The following is a 12,068-nucleotide window of genomic DNA, read 5'->3' as shown; positions in this document are numbered from 1 at the left end:
AACTTTAATTGATGATGCCTGTCTGAGCCAGACATTTTGAAAATTCTTGAATGCTCCTGAAACGATTTCCTACAGTCCTAGAAACACTTCCGACAGCCCATGCCCAGGAGTTCAGCTGCTGCCGTTAACAGGGTGCACAAAATACCACCCAGCAGATTGAATAAGTCCCACTGTTCCCCCCAGCTCTGGTTTCACAGGGTTCACAAACCGAATTGGTAAAAACCTTGTCATTTTTTATGTGGTTCAATTCTATTTTATTGCAAGGAAGTGCTGCAGTAGAAGAGTGAGCTCAGACACCCTTCTGCTCAGATGAGCTTCTCCTCTAATGCCATATGGACAAAGACATCATGCAATTTCAATCCCAAAATTTTGTGAAAGTTTTAGTAACTCCTCAAGGTTTACTGTGTATTCTCTTTAACCCCTGCCCTCTCAGGTAGTCTTCTGTAGCTGTGAGTGACAGCAGAGCAGGCAGTTGCCAGATCCAGTTTGCCAGGAGAAGGAGGAAACACGCTTGGGCAGCTCTGGTGTGGACAGGTCATCTATCACATTTTGTTGAGAAGATGCTGAACAGTGAAACACTGAAAGAGCGCTGCTAGCAAAACAGTTGGGGAATTTCTGTCCATCCTTCTTTCCATTTCCATAGGGTAGCCTTGTACCCTCTTTACTGTGGCTTAACTGCAATGCAGGGGAGGCAGCAGAGAGCACAACTCAGTCACCTCCTGGCCACACAGCTATTTCCAGGATGATCTGTGGACAGCTTCTCCAAAACACGTTTGAGTTCCAGCTTGGATCACCAGGACTCTTACGAGTCTGGAGAGGGCCTGAGTTGGTGCCTGGATGTTTCTTGAGGGACAGATTTGCCCCAGGGTCACTCTCTGGGTGATGCATGAGGAACTCCCCATGAGGCCAGGGCAAAGGATGCTCAGTTTTTTGGGGGAAAGGCACCCACAGCAGGTAGGCAAATGGAAATACACATTATTCCTCTCTCATCACAGAGAAAACAAAATCATTCTCTCAGGCCACTCAAATAGGATTTTTTATGTGTTTTAAAGAGAATATCTACAAGGAAACAAGAGATGGTGGGACATTGGCTGCCCTGTGCAGGCATCTATCTGCCTTTCACGCCTTTTAATGACACATCTGGATATTGTCCAGGCCCTGAATGCATGTAGCTCTTTGAATTTTGGGGTGCAGTGGATACAAGTGGAATTTTAACACACTTAGCATTGCATCAAACAAAAATATCAACCAAAAAAAAAAAAAAAGAAACCCCAACAAAACCATCTACCTGTGACTGTGAGGAGCTGAGTCAGATCAGTGAGGAGCAGCTGAAGTAGCTGAGGTTGTTTAGGCTGGAGAAAAGGGGGGTCAGGGGTGACCTTATTGCTCTCTGCAACTACCTGAAAGGAGGTTGTAGCCAGGTGAGGGTTGGTCTCTCCTCCCAAATAACAAGTGAGAGGATGAGAGGAAATGGCCTCAAGTTGCATCAGGGGAGGTTTAGATTGGATATTGGGAAAAATTTCTTCACCAGAAGGGTTGGAACATGCTGCCCAGGGAAGTCCCGGATTCACCACCCCGGAAGTGTTCAAAAGGAATGTGGTGCTTGGGGTTATGGTTTAGCAGTGAACATGGCAGTACAATGTTAAGGGTTGGAATCGATGATCTTAGAAGTCTTTTCCAACCTTAATGATTCTGTTATTCTATAAGCAGAAAAGTGAGAACTCCAAGCACCTCATTAAGACTGAACTTGTCCAATTTTTTTTGGCGTACAGCCCAGGCAGAAGTGTTTATCCAAGGTGCCTTATCATGTCTATTTTCAATTGCAGACCTTCAGTATCGGTGTTTCATCGTTCATCTCCTTCCATACACTAAACACAGTGCCAGCATTCAACAGAGATGATGTTGCTCCTTAGGCTGGAGGAACACTGTGGAGGTGCTTGGAAAAAATCTCTGGTGCTTCATTAACTCATGGGTTTCTGCCAGCTGATGTGGTTTTGTAACAGTACCAATTTTGGTGTGACCACGAAAGCCGGTTGGTCTTTAGCACAGTAATTGTGTGTGTTTGGAGTCAGCAAAAATGATTAAGACTTGGAAAGGTGTTGTTTTCTAGATGCCAGTCAAATACATGGCAAAAAAGATCATATAAATATGGCTGGTGACAATTAATGCTATAAAGTAGTAAGATTGTCTGAGATAATATATAGTCAGACTTAGAAGGTCTGCCTTTCTCTCTATAATTACTATTCATTTGACTGACTTTACAGTAACAGCATGTAAGAGACTATCTGAAATTCAGTACATCTTTTGTACCTTGTCAGGGAGCAACCTGGAAATTTCCCCATGATTCATCTTTACCACAAAGGAATATCAGCGGCCTCTCTCTCTGAAAATGTACATAAACACTAAAATGCTCCAGGCTGACTGTACCCCAGCTCTGCAGTCAACAGAAGTGACTGCCCTAATTGAATTGGTCAAATATGAATAGTAACTGTGTTGTGGGGATGTCAGCCTAACAGGCAGCCTTTAAAGACTTTACAAAGGGAATTTAACAGCAGAGCACCTGGATTCTTGGGTAATACAGCTTTCATGAAGACTGCTTTCATTAAATGATTTCTAAGCAACAGTACTAGAAACAGTTTGTAAGTATCTCTAAGAAACTTCAAGGAGTCAAATGCCTATAATGTGATACAAAACAGACTGAGAGATGTTGGATGTGAATGACTTATTTCTGCCTTGTCAACTAGGCACTTCTGGTATTTATTAAATTTCATTTCCATGTGTATAACACCTGTGTGCAATATTTGTCAAAAGAACTAATAAAGGTCTTAGTATGTTACAGCTGAAACACTGACTGTTGCTGGAAATCCAGTAAACAGTGTTAGGGGTTCAAATAACACAGCTACACTAAATTCTGATTAAAAATAATTGAAAGAAATGGCTCATTCAGTTCTATTAAGTTTAGATTGTTCCTAGGAGTGTCAGGGCATATGCTCCTCACCCAACTATGGATTGTTTAAGAGGCTCACAAACCCCCATATCTCACTTAGCAAATAAACAGATTAGAGGCTCAGGCAATTTTTCATTCTTTTATTTTATTAAGTAGTGCTGCTTACTTATATAACCATATTAATTACATTAGTAACCATGTTAATAAAATACACCAAAATTCTGGACTCAGACCATTTTTTAATAATTTTCATTTATAACAAGTATGTCCATTTCTCATCAATTCTTTATCCTTCATTTTTGCTGCATGTTTTAAAGGGTGAAGGGAAGCTCATGGAGCTATCAATAGCAAGTCTTCTTTTACAATTGGAAACTACAATCCCCATTACATACTTGTATCATAAAAATGTTCTTACCATATTATATTTCTTATTCATTTTTTGACACAAGTAAAACTGTTCCGTTTTTCTTTTTCAGGGCCCTCCTTAATTTACCTTATGCTTCTGTCGTATTTATTTGCTACTTTCTAGTCTCAGCAACATCAATTAAAAGTGTCTCGTAAAATAAATCTGGACTATAGATACATTCTGAACACATGGGGGCTGTAACAAGTCAGAAATTTTCCTCCGAAACAAACTTTACTTGAAAAATGTCAATTGTTTGGAAGCTGATGGGGAAGAAAGCATCCAGAGTCCATAGCAAAAGGGTTTGCCACCACTACGCTCACTAGTTTGTGGTTCTACCATCACAAGCTCTCAGGTCTGGGCATCCTGCTCCGGGGGATCACACTCCTTGGGTCTGTGGGTGAATTAGCTGAAGGTCAAGGTGATCATGAGAGTCAAGGGGTGTGGGGAATTTGTGGGAATGGGAGAAGGTGGCTGCTCCATGTAACACAGGGGGGGAAATTAAATATTTCAGTCCCTTTACAGTAACATTTTTAAGAGTTTCTAGTTCTGAAATTCTCTGTTCACTGTCATTTCACAATGAAATTCATTCTTTTTCTTTTGTTTTCACAAAAAGAGTGATTTTCCCCTAGTTCTGCACTCAAAGAGCCTCCTGCAGAGGCCCCTGTGTTACAACGAGGGGAATGGGACTGCGATGACCTGTGGCCTTGTAGCACCCCTGACCAGTGACCCTTTCCCAGGAGGCAGTCTGGGGGGTGCCTGCCAAATGACTTCATGGTTTGGTCTCGGTGATCCAGGACAGTTTAGCCAATGGTGAATTTGCAGTGCTCATTTGGTGCAAGAACCTTCTGTTCAATGCCAGGTGCTGGAGTAGCCGGGCATTTGCTTGTCCCTGAGTACTTGCAAATAGACTTTCTCAATAAGGCCCTGTTCCCCCGCACTGCCCCCTCTGGCGCAGCCACTTCCAGTGAGGAGGGGGAGCCTTCCTCCCCCCGCTCCCGGTGCCACCGCAGCTCGTGTCCGCTCTCCCTGTCTGCAGCTCTGTTTGCAACACATGGAAAATGGATGGGTGGAATTAATTTTTAAGGGAGAGTTTGGGTTGAAAACACCTCTGCACCTCTGTCCTCATTTGAAATTTAACACAAGGTATTATTTTATCATGTTTGCAAATGTGGATTGTGTCCTCAGGGGAGTGAAAGAAGTTATTGATACCGAGCAGAAATGTCAGGATTTTAACTCAATTCATAATATTCATCTAGTAAATGTCATTCTTGTCCCATATGTGTTGTATCTTTGTTTTCATATTGCTCGAACTTTAGATGAAACAATCTCATAATCTGTGTTGATTAGCTGGTGAAAAATGATTTTTAAGAATTTCAGATTACAAATCCTATGTGTAGGTTAATTTTTTCACTTTTCATGATAAATGGAAATGCATATAATGAAGTGCATTAGAATATTGGTCAGAGGCTTGCTCTGAGCTAAGCACAGTGTGAACATCTTTATGTTTGCTGGCAGTAAACCAGCTTCTCTCTTCTCTCTTCTCTCTGTTTTGCACAGTCCTACTAAGCCAATCCTCACTAGAATGAGCACAAAACAAAACGAATAACAGCTTTTGTACATCAACATTAAAATGGGAAGAAGCTTGGGAAAGCCTCTGACAGAGAAGAATGCTGACGAGTGCAAAAATGCTTGATGGATAAGCACCACCTTCTAAACATAGATCAGCCAGACGTGGAAGTGATTTTCAGAAGAGAAATGCAATCATGGATTACACACCAGCTCATTAGAAACTGTTGCTGAATACAGCATCCAGAAGACATGCATGAAAAGTCACATTTGGGGAATAAATTAAAAGGGGTGTAGTTGTTGCTAGATAAACATATGTAATATATATGCATTGAAGAGATTTGTAAATGTCATTTTTTTTATTCGGACAGAAAGCAAAAAGCTTTAAAACCTTTCACAGTAGAGAGGCAGTTAACTCCTATCCCAGTAGCCAAGAAGCTGATAAGACATCTCTCTTTAATTAGCATTTATAGACTCTGAATGTTTCCATCACCTAGTGGAAAAAAGCATAACTTTTACTGCTACATTGCTGCACTTCATTTACTTCACTGTATAATAAGTTGACTAAAACTGTAAAGCTTCTCAATTTTTACTGCATATGTGTTCCAATTAATCTGTCTGTAACAAACTTAAGACTCAAAAATTATTTCTGACCTATATTCTAGTTCTATGAAGCATATATACTATAAGGTATGTCTGACTGAATATCATAATACTATAATTTCCCAAGATGCATAGAATTGTTTGTATTTGAAGTGACAAAATAAAGGCCCTTGATTTCCTTTTTAGTAGGAAAAAAATAATTTACCCCTTAAATGTAGCAAACAGCTGTTCATTCCAGGGGCATTTCTGCTGTTCTCTTTGTTCTGCCATGTAGCTGCTGAGTGATGCTCTCTGGCCTGTGCTAACACCAGTCGGATGAGATGATCTAATGATTCCCTCCACAGGGGCTCAGCAGGTCCCAAAGGACACTCTCACTTCTAGAAGCCACTGAGAAGTAAAACAGGAGTAGGCACAGAGTATGAGGAAAGACCTTATAGCAAAATGCCAAGCGCCAGGCACAGAGCAACAGAGGGAAGCAGAGAGCCCCTCTCCTCTGCTCCTCTCCAGCACCTCCCAGCAAGGCACACATCTATCCTTGCTCAGGACTGGGCATGTCTTCTGCCCTCCCCTGTGTATCACATATGAATCCAGCCCAAAATGAACACTGCAATGCTAGTTTCTTCAGGTTTTTTTAAGCCTGTTTCTTCATTCTTTGGCTTTCAGGGGAAATGGTTAAAATAATAATTAATTGCTAATGTTGATCCCCAGTAATGCAACATGCTGAAGACATGAGGTAAACATGAGTTAAAACTGCTTTTTAACTATTGGCTGCATAACACAAATTTTTCTGGAATTTAGTGCATGAATCTCAGAAAATTTATTTTATTTTTGAATGAAAATTTATCTTTAAGCAAACTGCCAATAAACAAATACAGGGAATTAGATAACTCTTCTGTCTAACTACCAAGGTACCAATGTGGTGCTGCTTGTCTTACAAACTGAATGCTGATGTGGATGTCAGCCAAGTAAATTTGTGTGAATCTAGGCAGCATTAAAAAAACAAACAAACAAACAAACAAAAACCCCACCACTTTTTTTAATCCAAAACTGCTCTTGTAACTGTGGGTAGAAAACTCTCCTGAATTCTATAGGACTGGCATTTGAGCTGGTCAAAAAACCCACCCAAATCAGTCAACCACCATAAACATATTCTCAGTACCTGCTACTGACCCAAAGGGAATGGAAGGTAAAAATCAAGTAGTTTACACATGAGGCTGCATAAATGCATTAAGGGCCCACTTCAGACAGGTTTTTAAATCTGTGATTAGTCCAACCACTGTCAGCTGGAAAACGCACATCCTTAAGAGCCAGGTGCATTCAGGAGTCCCTGTTAAATGGTGTCTCAGTGAAGCCCATCCTCATTCTCTGCTCTTTCTGGCTCACAATCACACTCACACCTCAAAGCCTGTGAAAGGGTTTGCTATCTGGATGTGCTATTGTGTCACTATCTTCATTTGCTCCTTGAGTTTACCTCTACCCCACATTACTGCAGTCACAGCACTTTTGCTGTGACAGAAATCACTGAAACAGGGTTTCTCTGTATTAAATTATTTTGTTTTGCATCATGGTGACGGTGTAATGTAAAAACCTTTCTAAATATACACAAACATTTCAAAAAAAGTGTCATCACAATACATCACAACCCTGTCAGGGCAGCTCAGTGAATATGTACCATTTGTACACAGTCAGAAGGAGAGACATACCAGGATGTACATCATTAAATGTTGATTCAGTAAGAATAGTATGTTTTATCCTTTTAAATGTTACCACTTTCCCATCCCACTATTGTAACTTGTCAATTGTAATTTTTTTTTAAGTCAACAAACTGTAAAGAAAACTGTTGAAATACCTGATTTTCTGTAAAAAACAATGACAATAATTTTTGTTACTTTAAAGTATGCTTGGTATTAAATTACCTAATAAAGTTCAACAATGAATTTTGTAGCATACTAAAATAAAGTGTGATAGTGCTTTTCTCCAGCTCATCTGTGGTAAAAGCTGCTCTTGTTGAAATTACTGTCCTCCTCCTAAACACAAGCCTGGCCACCTCCTACACATCTGTACCTACACAGATCCCTCAGGTATGTAAAGTCCAACCAAAATCAGATCCCTCAGAGAGTGCAGGAATCTGTATGCATGGGTCAAATTCATAGTATAAGAACCTTGTTGGTAAGTCATCTCCACCCTCTGGTACCTGACTACGTATATATAAGGGCAACAATATGAAGTTCCTGATTACTTTGTTTGGTATAAAACCTAGTTTATAATAAGAGAAAGGAGAGTGTAAATTATTTATGAGTTAATTATGGTTAAATAGAGAAATGCCAGGTTTGTAGGATGCTGAAGTCCTGCTCATTTTTATAGGCAATGCATTTCCCTTATTTCTAAATAGATTGGAAATCCCAAACAAGTGATTTGGAGGAACATAGTAAGCTCAGAAATTGGTCCCCCCCTAATTTCACTACATGAAAGTACACTGGAGCCATCAGGGGCTATCACAGATGTACATCTTGCACCAAGAGAAGGTAAGGACTTTCTTGTCAGAGATGCTGGATTTGCCTCCATGCTGCTGATGCAGCAGTATCTGCATTTGGAGATGATCTAGAAATTATTGTTACTGGGGTCTAATTATGCCCAAACACCCAGGCTCTGACACATTTCGATCGGAGTAACAGATCAGCTTCCCTCACACCATCCATCTTCCCCTCTTCTAGGTAGGAAAATAAAATGCTGGGGCCCAGCAGCTTTCTGGCTATTTTCACTATGCTAGTCCAATGTCCTTCAAGCATTTAAAAATTTTAGCAGTTTCAACTGATTCTCTGAGGATTTGAAATGGAATAAGATCTAGAAAATTTAAAATAATTTTTAAAGACCACCTCAGATTTGTCCTGACTAGTTTACACATTGAAAAGACAGCCATATGCTGAATAGGTTCTGAGGTAGTGCCAGAAAGCTACATTTTTTTTCCCCATGTGCTAAAGTCTAGACATTTACACATTCCTCCTTTCCAAGGAGCTCAGCGCAGAAGGGAATGGCTTTGCCTGCTGTTGGAGTAGCTGGCAGTACCTGCACACATTAGCGATGCTTGCAGCCACTCCACCTTGATATGTGATCTTCACTGGCTTACATTAATATTTTGACAAGAGGCTTTCACAGAAGGCCCCGAATTCTGCAGAAAGTATAATGTGTAGTTTAAAAATCTGAGCTCTTCCCCTTACACCAAGTAACATTTGTGCCGTGGTGCCGCATACACAAAGCCAAGGCTTGCAAGGATCACATACTGCCGTGATGCTTTCTCTTAAATTTTTGCTTAGTGATACTTTACAGTGCCTTCTGAAATGCCTTTTGCATTTTAAAAAGTAAAGTGATATATCCTTCCTTTCTTCCAGATAGTCTCATAGCCCCATGGTGGGCAGTTACACAGCTTTCCACTTCACAAAGTGAGGAGGGAGGTAGTGCCTGTGCAAGAGACACATTTCTGGGGGAGAAGTATAAGCAGACACATTGTGCTCATCAACACCCAAGAGGAATTGTGGCCCCTAATTGCCTACAAGACACTACAAAACTCCTCTCCTTTTGAAACTGTTCTAAAAGTTGCTGCAAAGCAATTCCTGAGATCACCAGTGTGAGAGCAGCCTCAAAGTTTGAAAATCGGCTCAGTTACCTGGGAAAAGAGCCTGGGAGTGAAGATGGTCCAAAAAGCTAGGAGTTGGGGCTGAATTTACCTCCACAAACTGGCTTTAAATAAGTATAATAGTGTGGATTATTACTCCTGATTTTATCAAGTGCAAGTTAGCTTTATATCAGCCTAACATAGCTGTAAGGAATAAGGAAAACTATTTATGTTAATATTTTGTTAAGAATTTCTTCAGGGAAAAAATGAAATAAAGATTTTCAAAATCCTTCATGCTAGACTGAAGTCTCTTTGATATGATCACCCATATTTTAAAAAATACTTCCACATTTTAACAACAGTATATGCTCTAGATTATCAGTTACATCACCAGTTGCACAGACTCAGGATTTCCTTGTTGGGTCTTAGCACAAAAAGGTAGGAATTTTGCTCTGCCATAGCAAAGACTTTGCATTGCATCACTTTGACAACTCTCAAACATGGCCTTCTCACAGGACACCAGGCAAAATTCTGGGATGTCAGCACAAGCGTCAGGCTTATAACTATGCAATTAGCACTTTGATTCTCCTTTATCTGACTTTATGTCAACACAATACAAAATTAGTAATGAGCTAGGTGGGAAATATTTAAGTCTGAAAAAGAAAATTAGGTTTCCTCTCTATTTGCTTCAATTTTTTTTTTCCATTAGTAAAATGAAATTAGTTAAAGTGTCACTGGAATATTCTGAGGCTCAATTAAGTGCCTGATGTATTTTTTGAGTTTCTCAAATGGCGGTTGAAGGTAATGTAAGATATTATGTTCCTCAGGCAATGACCTAAGATTGTTGGTGGCAACAAAGTGAGGGAGTTTTCTAGAAGAGCTTTTAGGCTATAAGCTGCTATATGTGTCATCAAGAAAGGAGCTGGTTTAGTCAGTCTAGCTGAATTTTATGTATGCTTGAGAAGGATAAGGAATAAAATAATTCAGGAATTCTGAAAGAACTTCCTGCTTAATACTGTTTGAGGGTGGTTTGAGGTTTTTTTTTTTTAATTTTTATTTTATCTGCTTCAATTATATATGAAATTCATAATTTACAGTTTTAATTAACTTTGCTTTAACTAATGTGAACATTCTTTCAGCCACAAGATACCTTGAGGATGCTGAAAGAAACGGAGGGGCTTTCCTAGAGCATCACCAGGCACGACGGATATTGCACATATCTGTGCTGCCATCTAATGGCTAGACAGCCTGTTCGGGAGTCGATACTCGGGAGTTACTTACAGGCAGCTTTGCATTTGCATTCATACAGATCAAGGTAAGAAAACCAGTGCACGCATAACCTCCTGTGCCTCCCAGAAACAGGGTAAAACCCAAGAGGAGAAACCATCAGCATATTAACCCACACTGGACAAAGTTTGAGAACTTCTACATTTTTATTTGAATTTCTGAAGACTGAAGAGAATAAGCTTCATCTCTGTAGGTGTGGATAAGAACTTTAACATTTTAAAAGCATTTTTTAGAGCTATGGAGCCCAATGCTTCCTAGGGGCAGGCTGCTGCATTTCCCAGATAGGACAGACACTAATCTCTATTTACCCTCTCAAGGAATCATAGAATCACAGAATGGTTTAAGTTCAAAGTGACCTTAAATATCATCTAGTTTCAACCCCCCTGCCAAGGGCAGGGACACCTTCCATTAGGTCAGGCTGCCCAAAGCTCCATCCAATCTGGCACTGAACACTTTCAGGGATGGGACATCCACAGCTTCTTTGAACAACCTGTTCCAGTGTTTCACGACCCTCAAAGTAAAGAATTTCTTCCTAATATCTAATCTAAACCTACTCTCTTTCCGTTTGAAACCATTCCCCCTTGTCCTGTCACTACATGCCCTTGTACAATGTCCCTCTCCACCTCTCTTGTCCATCTCCTTTAGGTACTGGAAAATGCTCAAAGGCCTCTCCAGGCTGAACACCTCCAACCCCCTCAGTCTGTTTTCATAGGGGAGGTGTTCCATCCATCTCTGATCATCTTTATGGCCCTCCTCTGGACTCATTCCAACAGGTCCATGTCTTTTCAGTGCTGAAGACCGCAAAGCTGGATGCAGCACTCCAGGCTGGGTATCACCAGCGTGGAGCAGAGGGGCAGAATCACCTCCCTTGACCTGCTGGCCACTCTGCTTTTGATGCAGCCCAGGGTATATTTGGCTTTCTGGGCTACAAGTGCACATTGCCAGCTCATGTCCAGCTCTTCTCCCACCAGTCCCCCCAAGTCCTTCTGCACAGGACTGCTCTCAATCCCTCAGCCTGTATTGATATGGGGGGTTGCCCTGGCCCAAGTGCAGGACCCTACAGTTGTCCTTATTGAAATTCATGGGCCCATTTCTTGAGCTTGTCCTTATCCCTCCCAGTGACATCGCATCCCTCAGATGTGTCAACTGCACCACTCAGCTTGAGGTCATCTGCAGACCCACTCTCAGCTCCAACATAAGCTGGGCAGGCCAACTGTTACCAAAGCTCTTAGTGGTGCTTGAGTACATGAAATAGAGGGATAGAACAGCAGAAGTAGGAGGCATCAGAAAAAATGGAAAAGTTAGGCAGCTTAAATCAAAGCCGTACACCAGAAGACAACCATAACTGGTCAGCATCCCTCCAAATTGCTCTTGTTAAAAAGCAGAGGTTAATGAGGTTACTGAAATAATGACTCTGAGAGATATTAAATATCAGATTGATGAGCTATGGTCAAGCAATAGTAGACTCACGGGCATCTTAAAAGGTGACAGAACACAGAAAATTGATGGTCCCTTTAGGAACAGGACATCAGATTTAGGCCATCCTAGATAGCTTTTGCTCTGAGAAATGCTAAAATGCTAAAATCTGATTATGGATTACCAGGCTGAAGGCTGGGAGTGACTAAAAGCCCTAATCCCAGAGTAAG

General features: G+C 40.9%; 1 protein-coding gene across 3 annotated transcripts in view; it reads left to right on the top strand.

The window, feature by feature from the left end:
- The window catches only part of LHFPL3 (LHFPL tetraspan subfamily member 3), a 240,738-nt gene extending 233,261 nt beyond the window's left edge, over nt 1–7,477 (top strand). For all 3 annotated transcript variants that reach the window (XM_027639909.1, XM_027639911.1, XM_027639910.1), the window contains one exon: nt 4,911–7,477. In XM_027639909.1, coding sequence (XP_027495710.1) covers nt 4,911–4,939 — 29 coding nt within the window. In that variant the 3' untranslated portion in view covers nt 4,940–7,477. The remainder of the gene's footprint in view (nt 1–4,910) is intronic.
- Nucleotides 7,478–12,068: the final 4,591 nt, after the last annotated feature.

The sequence above is a fragment of the Corapipo altera genome, unplaced genomic scaffold, assembly GCF_003945725.1.
Source record: "Corapipo altera isolate COAL_440 unplaced genomic scaffold, ASM394572v1 1b, whole genome shotgun sequence".
Lineage (NCBI taxonomy): Eukaryota > Metazoa > Chordata > Aves > Passeriformes > Pipridae > Corapipo > Corapipo altera.
This window is presented reverse-complemented; position numbering and strand designations above follow the sequence as displayed.